This window comes from Anabas testudineus, chromosome 22 (genome assembly GCF_900324465.2).
Source record: "Anabas testudineus chromosome 22, fAnaTes1.2, whole genome shotgun sequence".
NCBI classification, from domain to species: Eukaryota; Metazoa; Chordata; class Actinopteri; order Anabantiformes; family Anabantidae; genus Anabas; species Anabas testudineus.
Genome location: NC_046630.1, coordinates 9,923,169 through 9,946,825, shown reverse-complemented (window position 1 = coordinate 9,946,825; position 23,657 = coordinate 9,923,169). Strand labels below are relative to the sequence as shown.

Genomic DNA, 23,657 nt, shown 5'->3' with positions numbered 1-23,657 from the left:
CACCTCTAATGCCCTCATGTGGTAACATTTGTCACTACACAGATATGCAAAAGGCAAACTACTTTAACAGTTGCAAAACATCAGCCCATCTTTATTTACAAGTCCTTACATGACAAAGAAAAAAAAAACATACTAGTTGGGTTGGCTCAACCCTACACAGAGGTACAATGGTGGGAAAACACTCATCACACTATCACACAGTTAACAGTCTAAATTCAAAGAAAATGCAATAAATTCTGCAGACGATCCTCATCAGATACACTTTTCACTCAACTTCGTATCATGCTTAGGGATGCAGGTGATAGTGTGGACTCTGTAAGATTCAATATGTCAAAAGCAAACATACAAAGACTATATTTGAACTTGCATATAATAATATATCCTTTCTAGTTAATCACTGTGACCTATGAGTAAATTAACTAGTGAGAACATCACCAAAGACCAGCTGAGGGCCGAGTCTAGCAAGAAAAAAAAAACAAAAAAAAAATAACAAAACATACTTAACTCTGCTGCACACAGGGACACACAGATGGGCACATTCTTGTTGGATTCAAACAGAAAACATACCAGCAACTTTTCACGTGGCAAAATGACACTAAAGGGTTCCTAGTCATATGTGCATAAACATGACTCATGAAAAAAGAGTTCAGGGGTAACATGAGTGGATAAAAAGGTGACAAATACCTACAAATTCTTTTTTAATGGGGGTTAATGGGGGATTTCTCTGGATGCTGGTGAGGTGAAGACACAAAATGCTGAACAAAGTACAGGATGAAGGGCACATTAAGGAAGAACCATGGGCAGGTATTGATGGGTGGGCTAACTGAAAAGGCCCGTGGCACTTTCACCAAATAAGGGAATTAAAATCAGGCATCAGAATAGGCAATAGGTGTGTGGTAAGGCGTCAGCAAGAGGATTACATTTAACTCATGATTTTGTGATGCCCACACTGAAATCACCTCCCTGATGTCAAATCAGTTACAAACATCACAAAGTTGGCGTCTTATGCCAGTTAGCACATTCTACACATGCTTGGATCTGTTGTGGCCTTTACTGAAGGGCACGTTTCGCTCACACCACACAGTTCACTCTTTAAACAACACCATCAACGTTTTCTTGCTTTCAGTTTGGGTTTTAAATCCTGTTTGTGGCTCAGTCACTCTCAGTTTTTATGTTAATTACAAACAAGAGGACGTGGATAAAAGGAGCAGTGGAGCAAAAAACACATAATAGAGGGCACGTTTCCAAACTCAGCAATGTGATGCAAATATTAACAGCAAAGATCTAAACTTAATTTTTTCCATACACACTGTTGAGCTACAGTACATTTCTGTATGTACACTAGATCTGTCTCATTTCTTCAGAAAATATTTTCAAGTATGGTAGAGGACGTCTTTACACAACTGAATAAGTGTTTATTTGCATGTCTTCTGTGGTAAATTCAAGAGAGAGAAAAAGAAACTAAGGAAGGTGTCTTTTTCACAAGTGAATATATAAAATGCTCTGTATGTGGGACATTCGCTAATGTAAGTCCAAAAATCTGTGTCAGGGGTTTGAATGACAGCTCCTCCAGCACTGTGCTATAACACAATAAAAAGGAACACATGGCAAGTTACTTGACAGCGGTCAGCTGGAGTCTCAATGAAAATAATTCCAATGCTGTATGCAATGCTGAAACTGAGTATTGTTATCAGGAGTTGGCCGTTCTCTCCTCACACTACATCAGTAATGTGAATTTCAATTCGCTTTCGAATGTCTGTGACAAAGCGTTTCTTGTTCTAATTCTGGTAGACAGCTATTGCCTTGGGTCTGAGGAGCAAGGTTGTGGATCCACGGATAGATATTCCACAGGCAATGGCCTAAAAATAATGAGGCAGAGAAAAAAAAAACAAAAGCTAAGAACCCACATGTGATACAACATTTTTGCCACTGTATATACTGACCTTCCCCGTTACCATTAAAGATTTGTTATAGAAAAAAAGTCTTAAAAGAACTATAAAAACTCTACTGTCCTATCCTGACTTACATGGAGCAGCAGGTTTGGGTAGTGACACTAAACACGTGATCAGGTTACTTCCGTTTCACAGCAGCAGTATCTTCGTCCTTCAATATAAACTTTTTCTTCAAAGCTTCTGAAATTAGAGTGGCTGAATCCTCCTCTCTCAGGGAGGTGCAGCCTCTGTTGTATCTGAAATGACACAACAAAAACAAACAACCTGTGAATATATGACATGTCTTTGTGTGCTCCAAACAGTAAATTACACGCACATATGAATCCAATCTTCTAGTATATTTAATACACAAATACCACATTAATATGAAAGATCATTAAAAGGAACACGCATGACAAAGCAGGACCTACTTACCTGTCATTACTCATCTTCATGCGGTTCATGTCCTTCAGTATGTCCATTACATCAGCAAAGCTGGTGGATTTTGACAGCGACACTGTATCTTCCTCTGCCTCCCGGAAGTCCATGCTGGGTCTGTCCAGGTCAAAGGTTGCCGATGCTGTCATGGAAACAGGTGGCACAGGGTCAGGGACCAGCTCTGACACCCCAGAGACTACATCTTTCTCATAATCTTCCTCCTCCTCCTCTTCTTCTTCTTCCTCCTCTGTGACATCACTGATGACAAAGGACGCGGCAGCTGTGGCAGCCGGCTGGTAGGACGCTGTCTCGAAAGGCGCCATGGAAAAGCTCATACTTGTTTCATCTGGGGAAAGCAGATCGGGGGTCAGGGGATTGGAACCTGCAAGAACCAAAGCAAAGCAGGGATCAGAAATCAGTGAATCTATAATGGTTACTGAGTGGAATTCGAAGGGGACATTTGGTGTCATTTCCAATGTAAATCTAAAAATGATTATGGGTACGTTGTATATTTTCTCACAGAAATCATTAGGCTTCAAGTGTTGAGACTTGGCCGAGTCAAACCACTAACAATTTATCCAATATTCACTTTGCAGCATTTGATTTTTTCATCAAAATAGTGTAAATGTTCCCCCTGAAAGTCCAAATGTCCCTAAAACTGTATTATCCATTATCTATCCTACATTGTCCTTTGTTCACAAACTCTCTCACAGGACTAATATTACAGAATTTGAGTGGTAGGCCAGGTTGACAACAGAGTTTAAATCTGATAGTTAAGTTAATTTTATGTCTCTTTTGGAAAACATCAGAAAGTGCATTGTCAATTAATGGAAATACAACACAAGTGAATACCTGATACTTTCTCATCACATCCCTCTTCAAATGTTCAACAAGTGACGCACAATCGCCACAGAACCCAAGAGATTATCTTTAGTCACTGACCTACAAACCGCTGCCAAGACATCTTATTACCAGAGAGATTTAGGAGAATCAGAGCAGCTGACAAAAGAATCAGTCACATGAAGACGGTAATTCTCTGGTAAAAACACACTCACGTGGTTTCAATAAAGTAATCTTAGACCTACACTGATGTAAGTGGTTTTATGAGTCTTAACCATAAAGTAAGTGTAAAGTTGTGTTAACAATTCTCACGTCCCTGTGCTTTTAATTGCTATTCCAATTCAAGAATTACAGCTGAGAAGTTTATGTTTTGACCACTGCAGTTCTAGATTGGATTACATACCAGAATCACTTGCCACTATTTTGGCAATCTGTGCACGGAGTCTGCTGAGCTCGTCCTGCAAGGCGGTGGTGCGATTTAACGCTGTGACTCCAGGCTTCCTTAGCCCCTCTACCCTTTTGCCTTCACGGCGGAAGTTGGGCACAGATGAGTTCCTGTGGAGCACCAGGAGAGGCGTGGGCCGCCATTCGTGTTTGAGAGGACGTGTATCACTCCTGAAAACAGAAGAGTGAGTGATCAGTGACTTTAGGCAGCAACTTCTACCATATAAAAGATTTTGGGGGTTTTCTAGTTGATTCTGTATGGTTTTGTCTTGACTATATAAACTGCCTTGAGATGACTGCATTATATAAATACATTGAATTAAATTAATGGGCTTAAGTTGCATCCAGGCTGCACTTTCCAGAAGTTTAAAAGATGTACAGGAGAGTTCAATCAAATGTAAAACAATGCAATAGGTCTTCAATAGGTTTCACCTTAACAAAGTTCCTATGAACCAATGTCCACCTATGAAATTGGAGACTTAGAGTGTGGGGTAATGCAGTTATGTAGCAGCAAATTAGCACTACTCCATACCCTTAACAGCTGCCCTCAGGGATTGACAGTATACTGACCTCACTCTGGCATATGTCTCTTCTTCATCTGCAACAATCCAGGCTATGTCTGCCAAAGTAGGAACCAAAGGACCATCCATAGGCCGGAGAGGGGGCAGGCCCGGTAGTTCCTAATGTACAAGTTTACAAAATGACTTTGCATACACAAGCATTTCTATTGCAACACAACCAGTAAATTAAAAAAAAGGATGATATAGTGTATGTACCTGGAAACGTGCCCTTTGTGGGGGTTTAAGTGGGAGAGTGGAACCTATTCTTCTTACAACACTACGGGTGGATCCGTGAGGCTTGTTCTGCCAGATAGGAATAACCTCCTGCATACATAAATACCGTCAGTCTCTACATACACTATAACAGTTTCATACTATTTTATAGAGTTTAATGTACAATATTTCCTCCTGCACAATTGTGGAGTGATATGTTAAACTGTTTTAAAAAAAAAGAAGCCAATTAACAGTAATAACAGAACTTACTGTATCTGTTTCCATGGTGATGTTGGGTCAGTATCGTTCGAGAAGTTGCACACCAGTGTTTGGTGCTAATGGTGGCTGCAGACAGAGCAGCTCAGTAGACAGATGCCATGTCCGTCTCACTGCCAACTCTTGGGATATAAATTAGTGATTAGTCAGAGCATCTGTTGAGAGAAAGAAGCAGGACACAAACACAGTTTTGATAACTGTATTACTTGTTTTAGTAATTTCTTTAGTAATATGCATGCAGCTTCTATATTTTATAACATTAGCTAGCTACACATGAGCTAACTAATGCAGACGTTTATGGTACAGTAAAACAACTGCCTATATAAACAAAGTGTAAAAAGTAATTAACATTAGTCCATACTAACTAGAATTGCCCATGTAATAATTTTTATATTAATAAAATATTAATGTTGCAGCTGTTAAAGGTGAGTTCAAATGTAACTAATGCCAACTAACGTATTTCATCTTACTTTTGAATTGCTTATTTTCTTTAACAATCTGAATCTGCAAAGTAGCTAGGCTAAGACTCTCATATAAATACAGAGGCACAACGACTGATGATGATAATGTTGATGATAACTATTCACCTTCGCTAAATGCAGTGGTAAATTTCAGTTGTCATAGATCTGTATATCATTAAAAAAATAACATAAAAAATCATTTTAAAACGTTTTACGTGCATTTCCGCATACACCATAACCCCCAGAGAATATGTGTTCCTAAGCAACTTTTTAATGTCGCCGTGAACAACAAGATCAACATATGAAACACATATGCTAACAGAACTAGCTAGCTGGCTGTGTCAAGCTACATTTAAAAACTGGTAATCGTGTCTACGGTAAAGTTGTCGCTACCGGGTCCTCTAACTAGCTATTTTTAATGTTAGTACAAAAAGATTATGAGACGGGATGGCAAAACTGAGAAGTAATGGTAAATTCATCGATTAGTGACTTGTTAACGTTAGCTTTGCTCAGTTCACCATTAGCCGGTTGCTAGGGTTAGCAGATACAGGGACCTTCTGTTAGCTTTAGCACAACCAACAACGGCCCCCTGGTTGACCCTCAACTGTGCACTAGACCACAGCCGTGTGGTCCCCTTAAATTCACAAAATCCAACGAACCCCGCATGAACGCTACTTACGGTATATGAAGAGTCAGATCGCTTCACCATCAAATTGAATCTGAGCAGCAGCTTCTCCTGCTCGTCTTTCAAAGTAGTGTTGTCGTTCATTAGGCCGGAAACTTTCCTTCTTCCTGTGATCTGATTGGCTGGAGCCTCATGACCTCACTCTGCCAAAGCTGGTCGTTGAGCGCCCCCTAGAGGTGAAGGTGCACAGTGCTAGACAGTGTGTGGACATGTAGTTCAAATTGTCGCAATTTTCATTATCTACACCAGCTTAGAAATTACAATTTGGAGCCGCCGAGAGGAATTCTGCTCTCTGTTTATTTTATTTATTTATTTTCAGCCAAAACGATCTTTATGAGCCTATATGTCTAAATGTCATTATGTTTAATGTACTGTAATTAAACTAGCTAAAATACATGACACTTGTAAACTTTGCAAGGCTATGGGGCGTTTTCATTAGTGTCAATAATCATACATCTCCACTATCAGCGCACTCAGAGAGTTCCGAAAAAACAAGATGACTCACTGCCCCACTTCCGCCCTCCGCTTCGGGGGAGGGGAACTATCTTGACAGACAGTCTGCGCGTCGGCGCTTTAAGCCCAGGGTGGAGCTTGAACATTGAACTTGCTTCCACTGTCTGCAGTGATATCATAACACTGCAATATGAAGACACGCTCATATGACCGCCACCCGTCTCCATCCTCTGCCAAGACGCGGGTCAGTAAAGCTACTGCTCCGTTATAAATTCTCCATGTCCGTCGGGCTGCTGATGTGATGTTGTTTATGCCACAGCTGCCGTCTCGGTCGGTCTGTAATGTCTTCTAAAACGCTTAATGTTACTTCCTCTAACCACGGTGAGACATGCACCCCAAACATATCCAGGAAGCTATTGTTGTGCACGCTGCACATTTTAACCATATGGCAGAGTTCCTAGGAGGTCTCGGATGCTGCAGGACGAAGCTAAGCTAATCTTGTTGTTGCTGTAAAATCACAGACGACAAGTCGCCGCTCATTGGTTGTGTGCGCCTTGTAATGCAGGGTGAGTTGCAGAAATTGGACTGTGGGGTATGTCGTGAATTTGGAAAGGGCGTTAATGCTAAGTGAACTATCTGGTTGTGCACTGTTGTCAGTCATAGTATCTGATTTAGAGCCACAACATGCAGAAGTGAAAATATACATACACCAAGAACCCTGAACTACAAGCTCAGATGCATTGATTAAAAGCACTCCCACACACCAAATGCATGAAATGATTGACTATCCTATTCACTGAATTGGAAACCTGGCCCCATTACTCTTGCTAAATGTCTTTCTCACTTTCTAATGGGCTCATGTGGGCTGCAGGTACAGTGAAGCTTTTACCATCCCATCTCCCTCCTTCTGCCCTTGTGATGTCTATAAAATCAGCTGATATGTTATGACTTGTCAGGTGCAGGTGCTGTAACTGGGGCAAAAAGTAAGCATGGGGAATAAAAGGAGGAGGAAGGATGCCAGCTGAGCTCCTCGTCCCTCTGCATCTGCCACCGTTGCCAGTGTCAGTGTCCGAATAAAGAAAACGTGGATATGGCTCAGTCTGTGAGGAGGCCCAAGACTTTAGGGGCCATGGACCACGAGCCCAAGAAGGACAAGACCAGGACCAGCTACTTTGGCAATGTCAAGAGCAGGTCAGTGTTGTAAATACATAGATTACTGAAAAAGAAATCTGAAAACTGTACTGAACTGTGTGTTGTGCTGAACTACTGATAATTTAAAAAAAAAAAAAACACATTATCAGCTGGTGTCACAAACTGTCAGCGATGAACACCATGCTTCATCACAAAGCACCATGTGGGTGAAAACTACATCAGCTTTCCAGGAACTCACGTCCCCAGTCATCGCACAGACAACTCCCACTCCCCTATAAATAACTTGGATCAGACTGTGAATGCTGCTCTGTACACTTCAAATATGCGAAACAATGAATGCTCAAATCCAGGTTATTAAAGGGACTTAAACCTAAAACCTCATGATTTAAGTCAAGAATCAAAGACATATGACTAAAAGCTACCAAATTTACCAAGTGGACCTTTGAAATGTGATTACAGTAGAATGGTACGGTAAACAGTGTTTTCCTGCTCTGTCTTTTAGGCTAGGTTCAAAGCTTCCTCCTGGCATCTCTCAGCCTCCACAGTTTGCTAAGGGGCCCTGGGAGATTCAGCCTCAGCCTCGAGTACTGCAGGACCCCTCAGACATAAACAAGCATCAACACCAACCCACTGTGGGCCGGCCTCTCAACCACATCCCCCACATCAGAAACCCCAAACTGCGGCAGTACTACCTGCAAGGTAGTCAGCAGGCTGTCAAATAGAATACAAAAGGCTTGAATTTACATTTACATTTTACAGTTTTCATACTGGACCTGTTGGTAATTTCACATCTTTGCATAAAGTTATTTTCATACAGAGAGGACAGCAGGCATGCCTTTCACACTGTCTGCTATTAATCTTGTTAGGAAGCTGTGTTAAGACTGTGCTTCCTCATACTGTCTACTATGCTCAAGATGTTTTTTCTCAGGGTAAGAAAGAAATGTATTTATTCCTTGCAGGGACCTCATGGGATCCAAACAATGTTGCAATGAAACAAGAACATATGGGTGCACTGTCAGGTGACAGCTCAGGCAGCACAGTGAGTCACATGTTTTTGTTTTTTGGCTATTCACACTGTGTTTTGCTTCCTGTGGTCACTGAGGAGCACAGCTGTAGAACAGGTAAGAGGGAAAAAAAATAAGAAGTGACAGACACGGATTTATTGATGCACGTATTCTGCTGCCAGTTAGCGGATTTTATGGTCTTGGAAAAGTTTGATAAGGCGTTCAAGGTTCAGAGATGAGTGTCAGAGCTGTTCTCCAGCACCATGGGAAGTCTGTTTCAGAGTCTCTACAGCAAGTACAACCGAAGGAATGTCTATTCAGGCGTTTATTCTAAGGTATTTGTGAGCCGGGCCTTCAATTTTGCTGCTAAGCTGTTAAGCATGAATTGAAAAACAAAGCAAGTCCTGCTTCTTTGTGTGTCAGCCTGCAATTTGTTTCTGTGTTATCATGAATCTGTAAAGGGCGTAAATGCTTATTACTACATACGTAATGAACTGTCTTACATTGCGTGATATGTAAATTACAATGAGGTGCCAGTTTATTAGGTGGCTGGAACTAATGCAGTGATGATATAATTATTTTTGGATTTCACTGCAGTATCTTCACAGTCATTTAGTTTGTGATGCTGCTGAGTAGGATTTGATTGCACTGATCATTTTTCTCAACCACATTGTATTAACTCATTCATACATATGCTCATACATATACCCAAGACACTTCCGCATGCTCACGCTCATACAAAGCACATAGTTTTTCTGTGGTTACATAATCTGTCAGACGCCAGTAATCTAATTTAGGTCAATGGATCCATCTGTCAGTGGATGACAGTTGCGGAACTGGTGCTGCAGACCCACTGCTTTACCTCTTCAGATACATGATTTTACATACACACCGTAGAATGTTGTATTCACAGGTTAATATGATGGAAGACATGTTCAGAGCTCTTCCATGCTTCCTGATCTCAACCATACTAAAATATACTGTTAACTGAAAGATTGTAGGATGAGGAAGTGTTGTGGCATCTTGCCAGGATCATTTTAAACATGTAATTGACTACAAAAAAAACTCATTCAAAGGTAATTAATATCAACATCTTGGGTAAGATGAGATCGGACAGTCTGCTCAAAGATACCCTTAACAGACTTATCTTTGATTGTGTTTTAGGGTCTTCCTGGAGACACAGTGTTTAGTGTCTCATCCCAGTTCAGCAGTAACAGTACATCCTCAGCAGAAGGGAGCAAAATGGGCCACAATACCTCCTCAAATGTATCCTCCCCTTCTGCTTTCCTCATACCTAGAGAGGTAAGAGACAGCTGTTAGTACATGGCAGCTCCCAACTTGTGACGCATGTATTAAGTATGTAAGAGGCTAGAAATTTGCCTACTGTTGATGACTGGATTTGACATGCAAAACAAGACCTTTCCCCTGCCTGCCTGAGAATATGTAGCAGGAAGTAGGAAGCGTGTTTCTCCACATTAAACCCATTCAGAAGGAATCAGTATATCACCTAATCCCTATGCTTATGGACAACTCAGACAGTATATATTGTTTTTATATTAGTTGCTATCATTATGATGCCATACATTTGTAAATTTTAGCTCCTCATCCACAGTCCTCATATGACCCATGGAGCTAGATATAAGATATGACCATGAAATAAGATAAGAGGGGAAATAGAAGCAGACGTATAGAAAGAGGAAGTAGTCACTTTGTCACAGGGTTGTAACTATTTCAGTGCATAAGTTATTCTTATAATGGCTTCCATTCTGAAGCAGCTGGCTGTCCCGAAGGCAAAAAACACTTCCACCGGTCACGGATCGTCTCAAACAGAGCTGAACTCAAACTCTGATCCTAGAGAGAAGCAGGATGTGGAGGTTGATCAGGACTCTTTGGATACACTATCTGCTCCACCTCACTCTCCCTCACCAGAAGCAGAATATGACAAACTACTGGTAAGTAAAGAAGCGATACTCACATTCACTGTAGTGTAGAAGTTACTAAATCAGTATGTACTGTATAAAAAGACAGATAATCGACATTCTTGTTACAGATTAATTAGTGGTTTCCAGCTATTATGATAGATTACAAAAAAATAAAACAAACTAATCAAAGGTTAGAGAAAGGTCCAAAAAGTTAATATAATCATATGTAAGACCCCTGAGATTTATATTCTGACTGCTTGAAGGAGCCCGACTCCTAGGTTGGGAACCACTAATCTACAGAACTGTAATAACTGTATTTAGCCAAATAGTTAAAACTCCACTTCAACCAGCTCCAGTCAAAAGTCATAGTATAAAACTATTAGTTAGTAATTTAGTTAAGTGCTACTAAAGAAAAGACCTCATGTGTCCTAAATTTAAACATAGTCCACAATGCATAGAAGGAAATGTGTGAAAACCTTAGCAGGAAAGTGATGCTATAATATCCATGGGTACCTTGTTTACGTAACAACTTTTGACAGTGACGTAATGATTTAAGCAAAATTAATCTGTATGTTAGGTGAAAATGAGAGAGTGTCACAATATGTTTGATTCTTTGCTGCTGTGTGAAGCTGTCGAGTCTGTCAGTCCAGGTGCTACTCATGTGGGAACTGATTTAATTCCATTAGTTACTTTTCATCTTGATGTGATCACCATGAATTTTTCCAGTTGTGATGAGAAAAAATTAGCTGAGCACATATTTTAATGAATCAAACGAAACATGTTACTATGGAAACAAGCAGCAAAACAAGACAATTACCAAAACATTACTCAGAATCAGAAACAAAACATGATTCATGTTTTGTGGGTGCAGAAATTACTTTTTTTTTTTATGATGTAGATAATGTGCAAGCATTAGAATCTGACTCTTGAATGTTAGGGAATACATTTACAGAATATAATGACCTGATTTTCCTCAGATAAAGGTTAAATTTATACTAAAAAGGCTTTAGTAGAAGAAGATATCCACTTAAAGTGACAACAGGTTGAATTCTTGTATCTAGATAAATATTTGAATACATTTTTCTTCAAAGGGATGACTGTGGATTTGGTCATCCTTACGTAGGAAGCACTGATGTCATAAAGGCCTATATTAACAGGAACAATGGTTACAGCAAGCAAAACCTGCTTCAGTCTTTATATGGACATATAGTTGTTGAACCTTTTTATATATATATATATATATAAAGCAACTTGTGGAAAAAAAATGCTGAACTTTGAAAATGACTAATTCAGAGTTCAGCGTTTCTTGCCATAGATAACGCAAATGACCAACAACTATCTACAACATGTGATTACGTTTTTTAACTTAGCTTAAAAAAATTACATAACTGATTATGGAAATGGCTGTTAACTGTTTGCTTACTCTCTAATCTCATCTTTTTTGCTGAAACAATATGTGGTGCTGTCAGGATGTGGAGGCGGTACCGCTGCCTGATGGACAGCTCTGCTTATTGGCTCTGCCGCCGGAGTGCTGTCAGGGGGAAGGACCAGAGGCCATGCCATGCCTCAAACTCTTCTGCCGCTACATCACCGACCGAAAGGTGAGTGTGGACATTTATGTTTAATGTCTCTTTTCACTTGATGACATTTGTAGACTAACATAAACCCCTTCGATTTCTGTCAGGGTGTGGTTTCCGGCATCCTGCTGGTCACATCCAATAAGATCTTCTTTGACCCATGTAAGACACTTGCTCTGGTGAAGGAACATGGCTGTGAGGAGTATCTCCTGTCCTGTTCTGTTGACAACCTGGCATCAGTCTCCTTTTTCTCTGACATCTCACATGTTCACTTCAACACCTCCCAACAGAGGTCAGCAACAAGTCATTAAACAACATACATAGGCTCAAATTGTATAAAAAGTCCACACAAGGGTTTTAAATTGTTTTGTTTTTAGGAGAAAAGGAAAGAAAATGTCCCAGAAAACCATGAAATGCAAAGCAAGCAAACCTACCTTACCACACCTGAAGGGGGAGTCGATGCCTTCTCTGGTGTCTGCAGTTTCATCAGACTTGTCCAGCCTGGGTCTGAGCCTGACTAAAGATGTTTCTGAAGAAGAGGAGATGGAGAGCAGAGACATGGCAGAGGCAGAGTTGGAGCTTGATAGTAGCCCTCTAGAGGTGCTGTCTGAGGCGTCCGTGGGTGGTCTGGGAGCGGTTGTTCTGAACAGCGCTGCCACCTTCTGCTGTGGAGGTCAAGAGGCAGAGAGTAAGATGAAGATGGAGCTGCTGCACAATGATGACACCCAGACATCTAATGTGAAGAGTCAGACAACAGGTACAATAGATGATGATGATTTGTTTAGTTGTTTTCATTCTCTGTTCCCAAACTCAACTTCTGTTTTCTTTTTATTTTCTAGTACCGCAAAAGTCATCAGTAGGTGGTTCTGGGAGTCTGATGTTTGTGCGGCTGCGGGTTCAGCTGCCCGCAGGAAAGAAAAAAGGTGTAGGAGGTCTTCATCTGGGGTCAACCAAAACTTTACCGCAAAGGGATGCATGGCTTGCCCTTTCACAAGAGAGGTACAGTAACTAATGGCAGAGAAGAGACAGATTTAAAATGTTCTGTTCAGCAGATTCTTTTGTACTTTTAATCAAGAGTATGGTCAGGCTACAAAAACACTGGGTTCTATAGTTCCCATAATACTTACTGCATAAGACTAGTGATCTAATCAACTCCAACTACAAACCCCACACATCTAATTTGTAATTCAGGTTTTCTTTCTGTCTCAAGCCCAAGCTTTCAAATAAACCTGATGATGTCATCTTAGTTACTTTTTAAACTTTTTAAAATTGGTTTTGTTTGCTGCATAGTGCTCTACCTGTTGACTGTATAAAATCTGTAATGCACCTTTAACACATCTGTATCTCGGTCTTCAAGTTGGTTAAAAATAAAACAATGGCAAACCTGCTGGTCACCTCAGTTTAAAATTAACATTCTTTTAGAACATGTCTACCCCTGATGTCTACCACTTAAACTTGTCACTCCAGTTTAATATTTCCGTCTTTTCTCATGTCTCGTCACTCATTGAACAATATCAAAACAACTAACGGTACTTTGACACTGATACACATGGCTCTTGTAGAAATTAATCTGTCAACTGGTTAAACGTGATCTGTGTGAAAGACAAATATGGCATGCAAACAGTAACAGTTTTAACGGTGTTGGGAAGTACAAACACAGAAGTAGGTACTTGGGTACAGTTTGAGGTACTAAAATTTGAGTATCATTTTGATATACATATTCAAAATGTGAGTATTAAGTCTTCATATATATCTTATGTTCTCCTTTACTACAGCTCACAGGGAAATATTGTCCCTTTAACTTTATCTATGTATCATAACTACAATTACTATTCATATCAGTATTCAGGAGTAGTTTTATAGTGTGGTGTTGCTACTTGTACTTCCTAAATGATGTTAATACTTCATCCACCACTGCTTTTTAAGCTTTACTCATTACCAGCCAGCCCCTCAAGTGGTGACCATTTAAAAATACTTATACGATGTCAAGTCTAAATTATTGATTTAAGAATAAATTCATAACAGCGCATGAAAAGCACGAGTTGCATTCAAAAGCGTCCTGCCGTGTTGACACAGCTGTCACTGTTTGTCATTTCAACATTTCAGCGTCCAAGTGACTGTATTATTTTCCCTCTGTAGCTCTGACAAGTTGTACGCCTACCTAACACAATGTCGGCCAGACTTGTGTATCATTGAGGGAGGGGAGCAGGAGAGGGAGGCAGACCGTGATGAAGAGGAGTTTGTACTTATTGAGGACGAGAAGGAGGAGGAGGACAATGAAGGAGAGGTGTTCCAGAGGCACCGCAGCTCAGGAGACGACTGGGAGGTGAGTGTGTTCCTGTCTGTATCACGGGACAGTAGGGAACAAGACATAGATGTCATTTGAACTCATTGACTTCCTGACTGAAGCGTTGGATTCTTAATGAAGACTGAATTAAGTTATCAGGCATCTTGGTGCACTAAGAACTGTCTTGTGTGTTGTGTTTTATTTTGTATGTTTGTGACTTGCAGATGGTGTTAATGGAAGATGGTGGGGAGAAGCTCCTGGTCACCGACCGGGATCCTGAGGGACTTAATAATATTGTAGAGAGCAGTCAGATTTTAGAAGCCTCACATGTTAAAGAGGTGAGTGACAAACAGCACAAACATCTCAAGACATATGTACATTACATAGATCCGTGTATTAATGATGGTTAGGTCAGGTTATTTCTAACCATAGATAGATAGAGACTGTTGGAGCTGTTTGCATAATTTTTAAATAACATTTAAAAAGGGGTTCCTTCGTTGTCAGAACTGAGGGTCTAAAGATAGAAGATGTATAAATATAAATACAATTATATTTGAAATAAACCACATTGTCTGTTTTACTCTACACTCCATACAGTTTATATATCAGCATAAAAGCTTTGTCAGCTGATCAACAGTCAGCTCCACCTGGCAGTTAGGAGGTGTAAATATGTAACTAAAAACAACTAATCTAATACTAGTTTGTGGTGCAGTCTGTTCTAGTTCAGGGTTAAGTCCTTTTTTTTGTTGATGCTATGACTTCACTAAGTTCAATTCAGATGAGCTGGTGCACGTGGCGCTAGAGCAAAAGAATAGACTGATTGTTGTGTGGTTTATAGTGATGTTTATTTAGGGATCTCTAAAACACAGACACACACAAGCACAGACACACACACAGAGAGACACAGACAGGTGGTACTTACACTATGAGTTAAGAGCATGTAGATGTCAGGATCTGACTGTTAATATTGCTGTAGTCAAGGCCTTGCTTCTTTTTATTTAATCACATTTACTTCTCACTTCTGCTTATATGTTTATTCCAGATATGCAAAGAGCTTCCTCCCAGGACAGTCGGCCACACCTGGCGCTTGGCTTACAGCACGTCTCGTCATGGTGCTAGTCTCAAGTCCCTCTACAGAAAAGTCGGGGCTACGGACTCTCCTGTGCTTATTGTTATCAAAGATGCACTTGATGAGGTAGAAATACTCTGGTGTGTTATCTCAGTTGTCAGATGTAGATTTTGTTATGTCTTTTTATTTATAACTGTTGTGTTTTGGTTTTGTTTTAGATATTTGGGGCCTTCCTCTCCCACCCTCTGAGGCCCAGTGAGACGTTCTATGGCACAGGAGAAACGTTCCTCTTCATGTTGCACCCTCGCTTCAAGGTAAGACTACTAACAACCATACCATACTACCATTGTAGTGATTGTACCAAAGTGTACTAAATAAACCCTCAGATTCTGAGTATGACTTTGTTCTTACTGTCTCTGTGTAGTGCTTCAGATGGACTGGAGAAAACTCCTTTTTCATTAAAGGAGACTTGGACTCCTTTGCTATTGGTGGAGGCAGGTAACGTATAAAAATGTACATTTCAGTCAAACCAAGTTTCAAAAGAAGCCTTACATTCTTTAGTTTTCTATTTTCTGTTTGTTTCACAGTGGTCACTTTGGTCTGTGGCTGGATGAGAATCTGTACCTGGGTCGCAGCAGCCCCTGCTTAACTTTCAACAACTGCTGCCTCTCAGAAACAGATGACTTCCGTGTAATGGAGCTGGAGGTGTGGTCCTTCAGCTGAGGAGACTGGGTGTGCTCTGAGTTTCTCCATGACTCACATCACTTCTGATCAACTTTATCGAGACTATATTTATCATGGAGCAAAGACAATTACAGCTGCCTGCTGCCTCATTTCATGGTAACATCCATGTAAAAACAAGAACTGCTGGATTTATCCATGTGATTAAGTGCTGTGGATTTTAATGAACTGAAAAGGGCTGATCCAGAACAGCTTGCTGTCCCACAGTGGGGTGTAATGGAGGACTACTTTATGCTTGACTCATTCCTGTGGGTTTGGCAAGCAACCCGAGTTCTGCTATAGTGAGTAGAGCTGAACTGTGAAGAAACTGGATTCTTTGAATCCTCTATTTTGAATGGCGTGGGTTACAAGTCTCAGAGACTGCACTTTGCTCCTAATGTGAATCAGTAACTTCATTATTTATCATCATTTATCATGTGAACACAGTGGCACACCTGCCGCCATAGGCACTGTGTATCCCCACTTTCGTGTAACTGTTTAGTTAATGCTAAATGTTTGAAACACATTAGTCTTCTCATAGTAAATAGATTTCTCAGCTGCACATGTACAGACCACAGTCTCACAAATAGAAGCTTCTTTTCCTCAGTCACTACTCAAATGAATGGGATTTCATGATTACACATCATAGACCATATAAACTAATGCTGAAGCTAAACATGTAAGAACACTCGAAGCTCCACTTTGAGGAAAATATCTCAATTGAAAAACAGCTGTGCTCAAATTGAATCTGCAAAACCTCATTCATGACTAAACTCATTTCATTTCAAGTGGTGACACATACACCATAGAGGTTTCTGAACATGAGACAAGAGCTCAATTACTACTTCAATCAATGCAATTTTTGTTATTCAGCTGTATGTTCTGTATAACGTTCTGTGAGTCAATAACCTCATCTACTGTGCTCACACTGTACAGTGTTGTAGATTAGTTTAAAAAATCGGCACAATTAAAGAAATCATCTCGATGATTGTTTGTTGTATTTTACAGCGTGTGCTAGATGTCACCAGAGATTACAGAAATCAGTTTGTACGAAACCTGTTTTATTTTACCCTGTGAAAATGGCACTGGTAGATTACAGAGACATAGTGAGTTTGCCTAATGGCTCCAAACAGGTTGATATTTCACATGGCTAAGACTTTGTTAAGGTGCAATAATCATATTACAACTTATCAAAATAACTAATTGTTACTAATTCAATATTCCATGTGTTTTCTCGATGTCAGAACTCAAAGAGGACATTAATTAAAGTGAAAAGGTAAATTCCAAATTGTCTATTTTCCTAAAAGTATGAAGGATTTCTTCATTTTGGCTGAAGACACAGCTGAACATCTTTGGGTTCAGCAGCTGCTCTAGCTTTTCTCCAGCTACTGCACCTATGAAAAAACATTCTTCTTTGGTGTGGTCACATCTTCCTCTAAACTAAAACTTTTTTTTCCTGCTGCTTGTGTTCCCTGAGCCAGAGAAGGGTGCTGCCTCCGGCAGCCTCAGCAAGAACATCAGGCGTTACCCAGCCCACTCAGAGCTTTCAGGCAAAATCTTCACAAAATGCTGAAACACACCTGGAGGCAACAGCTGAACGAGCGCTGTCCCTGGGTGCACTCAGCAGCAGGAAAACTCTATCTGCCATATGAAAAATAGTTAATGCTATGCTCTGTTGTGATGCACATATGATTTACCTTTCCAATGGTATGTGGAACTTGGCAGGCCGCTGTCTACGTTTTACAGCAACAGCTACAAGCAAAGAGAGCAGATCTAAATATGTTACAGCAAATATTACTTCTCAGTGCAAGGTCTTCATATCTCTGTAATTCATTAAAATATACTATATTGATAGTGGCAGTACTGTATACTGTTTGTCACATTACAAATACTGTATAGAAAACTTCATTTTTGACCAAGAGAGATGGCCAAATAAATAGTAGCAAAGAGGAAAGAAGGCAAAAACATTTTTCAGCTGCCAACACAGATAAGAAAGCTTCTCTACATAATTGTTGGAGGGTTTTCCTTATCTTAGATCATTCCCCAGAGCAATGATTTCCTTGTAAACACAAGTCTCTCAATCTCTGTCACATACATTTACTCTGCCAAGTACTCCTTGGCTTTTTTCAACCCCTCTTTCAGGAAGCTGATATAAGTGGACGTGGAAGGGTCCTCAAACCCCCCAGAAAAGCTGAAAGTTCCTTCTTCCTCCTCTGGTTTCATGGACGTCTGGTCCAGGAAGAAGTTGGCATTGATGTGGTGGACCTAAAAACATGTACAAGATGAAAGCTTTACTTAGTCCTCATTCATAACAAAACTTTATACTGCTACTAGTTCACATTACATTTCTTAACTAAATACTGATAATAATATGCTTAATACACATTACTTAATTACAAAACTATTTACAATGGTTCCATTAGGCAAAGCCACCATCATCTCCACAGGGAAGCTGTACTTCTCCAGATGTAGGCGAGCTTTTTCACTCAACACAGGGTTCTGCTGATCAGCCTGATAAAAAGAAGAAACTGTATTAATAATAGCATCATTAGTGTTAAATTAAAGGCTGTTAGATAAAGTAATTGAAGCATTAAGCATTTCTCCAATCAGCTGGTTACTGGCTGAAATTAATATGGTGCCTTGTGGCTCACCTGCATGTTCTCCAGCTCTTTGACCAGAGACCAGCTGCTGACGAAGCTCTGGTTGAGCAGAGCCAGGACGGGCGAACTTTCCAGGACTGTCTCCCGGAGAGTTCGCCCCGAACCTACAGAAATGTAGAGCAGAGACTGATGTTGAAAAATGTCCTGTTAAAGAAATGCTTTAAAAAGTACAATAAATATTCACTTAATTCACCGTAGATCAACTTCTAATCAGTCAGTTAGTCTACAACTATCTGTTTATGATCTCACCTCAGCAGGACTGGTCGTCTAATGCTCCCCAAAGTAGAATGGAATGAACCAGCTTTTTCTCTGCTTCTGCTCGCTCAAAGGCCTCTGAAAAAGGCAGGTAAGACACCTGGGAAGGAGAGCAATGAGAAATAACAATGGGTTGACTAGATGTTTTTTTTTTTGCCTGTAATGGGATACATTTGAAATGTAGACATTTACCTTCTTGAAGGGGTAGAGAGTCACCTCCATGCGTTGAGCAGCTTCTTGCTGACTGATCTCTGAGGCCCAGTGGATTTCCTCAAAGACAAACTGGATCGGCTCACTGTTGCCGTCTCGTCTGTCGATGATGTTGCCCTTCTCATCCACAATGATGGAGGGAGTCGATGGGCCCGTGGCCTGCAGCTCCAACTGTAAACAGACACAAAACCTCTAATATAAGCAAATCGAAGCTTCTCTATCGTAGTTATCCTTAAGCTCTGTGGTAAGGAAGAGAAATCATGAAATCACTCAGTAAAGAACAGAACCAGATACTCAAGGATTACCAAGGAATAAATAAATATATAAAAAACATTTTGCTGCTGAAAAATGGGTAAATATAATAGTAAAATTCTGTCAGAATAAGTTGAATGAGGTTTACTTGAATGACCAACAGCTAAAACTGAGATTAGTACAAAGAACACGCTATTGTGTGACTACGCTAAGATAATAACAGTAAGTGATGCAATAATAGAGTAACAGAGAAATATGTTCTTATTAGGTGGAAATGCATCATTGCAGCTGTACCTGTGGCAGGTAGCCAATGTCCACCTCCATGTTGCTGCTCTCACTCGCCCCATACAGCCATTCCATATCCACATTCAGAGACCTGGGACCCAACAAGACAAATCACACTGTTAGGCTGGAACTACAGTAGCTGACAACAGCATTAGGACAAACTGGTTTTAACGGTTTTACCTGTTACTAGGTACGTGAAGATGAAAGTGGCGAACATGAGATGCATCTTTAGAGAGGATGATGTTACCGGTGAACTGGCCTGGGGTGAACCAGAAGGGAAAGTCTGGAACATCGTTGAGTTGGAACTCAGCATGAATTCTGCAGAGGTGAACCAAAAGAGTAGTCTCTGCTGAAACAATTCAATTAATAAATTCACTTAACACCAGAAGCCATGCATTTTTATCCTCTTGATCGAAACTCAACTGAAAATACAATGCATAGTATGAATTTGGTTGTTATCTGGAAATCTCACGTTTCTGAGTTCCCGACAGATCTGTTTCAGAGCAAAAGCAATGGCTGCCTGTCAGACTTTAATCTAAAAATCCTTTGTATGCTCTGCACGTACGTCAGCACTAATGTAAAGTATGCATAATTTCAAAGTTAATGGGCTAATAGATGAAAAAGCACTACCATGAATCCTCCTCACCTGAAGGTAATGTCATAATAAAAATCGTTGCTGGCACGAATGCAAGCGACTGTGCCCTGAGGGGCAAAGCGTGACTTGATGAAGGGCCGAGGGTGGAACATACTCAACAAAGAGTGGATAAGGACCTGTGGGAGAAGAAATCTAAATTCTGTATCACAGCCTTAACAACCAAATCATGCTCAACGGCTAGAATATTATTAATTTTCAAGATACCTCTTTGCCTTTTGGGGTGGGAGGGTGGTAACGATTGTTAGGCAGGTAACCAGTGAAGATGTTAAGCTCACTAGGAATAACCCACCACGTGTTTCCTACTTCGCCTTTGTTCTTTGGGGGCAAGAAAACCCTGAACTGGCTGGCAGAGAAGGATGACGAAGGCACTGCTGGGTTTTTCCACATCCGCAGCCCACTAAGAGAGCTGTGAGAAACCTGCAACAAATAATGGAAGGAAGAACAAATTTCTGATGCCACAATTTACTCAGTCTAAAACAATAATTCTCATTGTTGATTCAGCTCTTTGTTCCTAACACGTTTTGAAGTCTGTCAGAAAATATATTGGAATCTCTATAAATGACAATTAATACCAATAATGTCTAATTCTTTGCAGTGATGGTTATTTAGAAAACTTTATTATTTAAAAATCTCTACACAATCTAATCCATGCTTTTCTATGACTTCTTTTCAGCTAATCTGTGACTCTTATCAAGGCAGTCCTCTAGAGAGTCTGTACACCAGTGGAGACAAAGAGAACACTAAACCTCCTGCATGAAGAAGACCTGCACAGTTTTCTGTTTCTTACCCCGAGGAAGCCATCCTTGCTTTTTGTCATAGACTCAAGCAGGAGGGGCTGCATTTTCGCCTCCAAGGTCAAAGTCTCTCCATTGGGGTCATGAATCACTTCCTCCTCAAAATCCACCGGTGGTGTAATTCCTGAGGGGGGTCACAATTGATACAGGGTTATATGTGACAACTGAGACTGGGATTTTGGAGAAGAAGTTGAAGTGAATACATAAGAAAGACAGAGAGACAGATAATGTGATGCACCTGTGAGTTTCTCAGCAATAGGTTTGAACTCCTCTGGACTGAGATAGAGGTCATGATCTGTGTCCAAGGAGGAGAAGAGAAAAAGTCCCTCTGCACCCAGTGTTCGAACACTGTCTTCCTGTTGAAGGGACATGAACATTACCTTTATTGTCATTTTGCATGCTTGAGGGATTTTCAATGCAGCATCAAATCTAGGACAGTGAGCCATCTTATGACACATGGTTACAAAAAACAATTCAGGTGGATGACAAAAACTGTGTCTATGTACAGGTCTGACATTCTCCTGAAGCATGATACACCATTTGTTCAGTGTCAGCACTCTGTCTGGATAAAGATCAGCCCAGAGGCCACAGATTCCTTGCCTGCATTTTATTCAGACCACCCTTTCTCAGACAGATGCGTGCCCACAAGCGCCTGTACAATGGAGGGAGAGGGGGGAGGGCTGCATACAGTAGAGCAACTCAGGGACCCTTTGTAGACAACTAAGTGTGGTTTTTAACAAGAGGCTGGGTTTTAGCAGACCCACCCCCCTCTGATTAAACACCGTGAGCTGGAAAACTGCAGATGTGGTGACTGATGTGATGACTTTGGGCAATATTGAAATATAAAAACAAAAATGTATTGGTTGGTTATCATCGATGAAAACATGCAGCAGTAGGTTAATGCAAACTTTCTATTAATACAGATACACACGTAAGTGATTTGGCTTTAAAAAGTTAATCTACAGTAACCTGGATCAGATTTTCTGAGAGTTTAATATCTCCCTAGCAAATCTTTATTTTGACAGGATTAAATGCCCTTAAATTCAGATTAGCGCTTTAATATCATACTATGTGATGTTTTTCAGATGCGGGTCTTACATGGCGTTTGTGGAGCTGGACATCTTGGTAATACTTGATCCCGAAAGCGAGCAGAGGAACAGCCCCGACGATCACTAGGGTCCATATGACTGTGGAGATCCAGGATCCAGACTCCACAGTCCGATGATCATTCTGCGGGGAAATATTGCTCTTATCCTCGGGGATTCTTTTATCCACGTCTGCGGCCATCCTGAACCTCCGCTGAGGCTATTTAGACGAGGACATGGTCCTTGAATAACATCCCAAACCGGCAACAACCCTTCAGTGAGACCGTCTCCTTAAAATGCTTGGAATCTACCGATAGTTCTGCTGTCCCGTAGCCGGGGATTGCGCGTCTTTTCCGGCCGTTACACCCGCAGGCAACAGCTGTGAGTCGTTAGCCAACTGCACAGATTTCTTATTTCCCACATCCACAACCGTATGGAGGTGGTTAATAGACGTCAAGTCAACATCTAATACGCAACAAAAACGGGATATGTGGAGTGTTGTGGGTCAAAATAAAAGCCCTCTGTGTAGGCCTAGCTAACTGTAGCTAGCATTAGCATTAGCAATTAGTATTAGCAGCATTAGTAACATACATTCAATTATACAGCATCCAACATTAACTTTTTTTAGTCCTACTACAGGGACAATTTCCAATAGAAAGAAAAAATATTGTAGGACGAAATATAAAAAAAAAAAAATTGAAACCAATCACCAATTACACCAATTAAGTTCAGTAGTGTTTAAATCAAGCATCCATAACTGTGACATAGTTTTGATTTTATAAATTTCTCAGAGTTTAATTTGAAAATCCATTCAACATTAACTCGTTTATTTTAAAAAATATATATAATATAAATATGTTGGGCTCCAGTTGTGTTAGTCTTAATTTGAAGGGGCTGACCAGATGTTGCTGTTGACACAGTTTCTAGTTTGTTAGAAATTAGCTGCTGCTGCCAGTGGTCACATTTAAAGAGGCAGTTACCCTGACCAGCCCAGGAATGTCTGCTAAATAAGCGTAAATTATATGTTTCTTTGCCAAGAGCAGTCCGTCATCACATTTTTGTAACTCCAGGTCTAGCAGAGGAGAAGGCTTTGTTTCTGATGGATCTTGCTCTTTTAGTTTTAACACATCCACAATGGGGCCATGCTGTAACAGTTCAGTCACTTAATTATCTATGCATGTTTTTGGGGGTATTTTCTTTCTATATGAGAAGACACAGCAGCACAAACACAGCTGAGTAAAATGCTGGATTGAAACCCGAGGTTGTCACTACCAGTGATGTGTTAGACCATTACAATGCCAGGGAAAACACTGGATCAGTTTATTATCTCCAATCAGACAGTAGTTTCCTGAGTTTCCAACCTTTTTAACACTTGAACACAACTTTAATTCTTTTATGTGGTTCCAAAAAGTAATTATTTTATATAAAT

At 40.4% G+C, this 23,657-nt stretch overlaps 3 protein-coding genes across 8 annotated transcripts; 1 reads left to right on the top strand and 2 right to left on the bottom strand.

Annotated features, from left to right (window-relative positions):
• Positions 1-1,493: 1,493 nt before the first annotated feature.
• On the bottom strand, positions 1,494-5,943 carry mtfr1l (mitochondrial fission regulator 1-like). Of its 2 annotated transcripts, none has more exons than XM_026340006.1 (8): positions 5,843-5,943; positions 4,697-4,857; positions 4,430-4,537; positions 4,224-4,333; positions 3,613-3,824; positions 2,367-2,751; positions 2,027-2,188; positions 1,494-1,859 (listed from the first exon to the last, which is right to left on the bottom strand). In XM_026340006.1, exons 2-7 carry the CDS (start codon positions 4,709-4,711, stop codon positions 2,071-2,073), a joined length of 948 nt encoding a protein of 315 aa, XP_026195791.1. In that variant the 5' UTR covers positions 4,712-4,857; positions 5,843-5,943; the 3' UTR covers positions 1,494-1,859; positions 2,027-2,070. The 2 variants fall into 2 exon arrangements, with proteins under 2 accessions (XP_026195791.1, XP_026195792.1); XM_026340007.1 differs by having other exon boundaries at positions 4,697-4,824.
• A 497-nt stretch (positions 5,944-6,440) lies between these two features.
• si:ch211-15d5.11 (nuclear receptor coactivator 7) lies at positions 6,441-17,017 on the top strand. Of its 5 annotated transcripts, none has more exons than XM_026339804.1 (16): positions 6,441-6,545; positions 7,264-7,492; positions 7,956-8,152; positions 8,413-8,492; positions 9,622-9,759; positions 10,230-10,409; positions 11,849-11,980; positions 12,064-12,248; positions 12,334-12,713; positions 12,796-12,955; positions 14,096-14,282; positions 14,468-14,581; positions 15,286-15,438; positions 15,531-15,626; positions 15,737-15,810; positions 15,900-17,017. In XM_026339804.1, the coding sequence occupies exons 2-16, from the start codon at positions 7,392-7,394 to the stop codon at positions 16,033-16,035; spliced, it is 2,313 nt and encodes a 770-aa protein (XP_026195589.1). In that variant the 5' UTR covers positions 6,441-6,545; positions 7,264-7,391; the 3' UTR covers positions 16,036-17,017. The 5 variants fall into 5 exon arrangements, with proteins under 5 accessions (XP_026195589.1, XP_026195590.1, XP_026195591.1 ...); XM_026339805.1 differs by having other exon boundaries at positions 7,258-7,492; positions 10,233-10,409; XM_026339806.1 differs by having other exon boundaries at positions 7,258-7,492; positions 15,737-15,806.
• Positions 17,018-17,072: 55 nt separating this feature from the next.
• selenon (selenoprotein N) lies at positions 17,073-22,650 on the bottom strand. Its single transcript, XM_026339809.1, has 12 exons — positions 22,242-22,650; positions 21,382-21,499; positions 21,137-21,267; positions 20,554-20,766; positions 20,341-20,465; positions 19,875-20,012; positions 19,704-19,785; positions 19,140-19,328; positions 18,942-19,047; positions 18,684-18,796; positions 18,442-18,543; positions 17,073-18,297 (listed from the first exon to the last, which is right to left on the bottom strand). Exons 1-12 carry the CDS (start codon positions 22,428-22,430, stop codon positions 18,130-18,132), a joined length of 1,674 nt encoding a protein of 557 aa, XP_026195594.1. The 5' UTR covers positions 22,431-22,650; the 3' UTR covers positions 17,073-18,129.
• Between the last annotated feature and the right edge of the window lie 1,007 nt (positions 22,651-23,657).

What these genes read in the sequence shown, in the direction of transcription:
- mtfr1l (XM_026340006.1), bottom strand. An exon ending in GAGACATATGCCAGAGTGAG is followed by an intron (nt 3,825 to 4,223) that starts GTCAGTATACTG and finishes TTCTGTTTTCAG; the next exon opens with GAGTGATACACGTCCTCTCA. An exon ending in AATAGTGGCAAGTGATTCTG is followed by an intron (nt 2,752 to 3,612) that starts GTATGTAATCCA and finishes TGGTTCTTGCAG; the next exon opens with GTTCCAATCCCCTGACCCCC.
- si:ch211-15d5.11 (XM_026339804.1), top strand. Translation starts at nt 7,392, where the DNA reads ATGGCTCAGTCTGTGAGGAGGCCCAAGACTTTAGGGGCCATGGACCAC. An exon ending in TGTTGCACCCTCGCTTCAAG is followed by an intron (nt 15,627 to 15,736) that starts GTAAGACTACTA and finishes GTCTCTGTGTAG; the next exon opens with TGCTTCAGATGGACTGGAGA. An exon ending in TTTGCTATTGGTGGAGGCAG is followed by an intron (nt 15,811 to 15,899) that starts GTAACGTATAAA and finishes TTTGTTTCACAG; the next exon opens with TGGTCACTTTGGTCTGTGGC.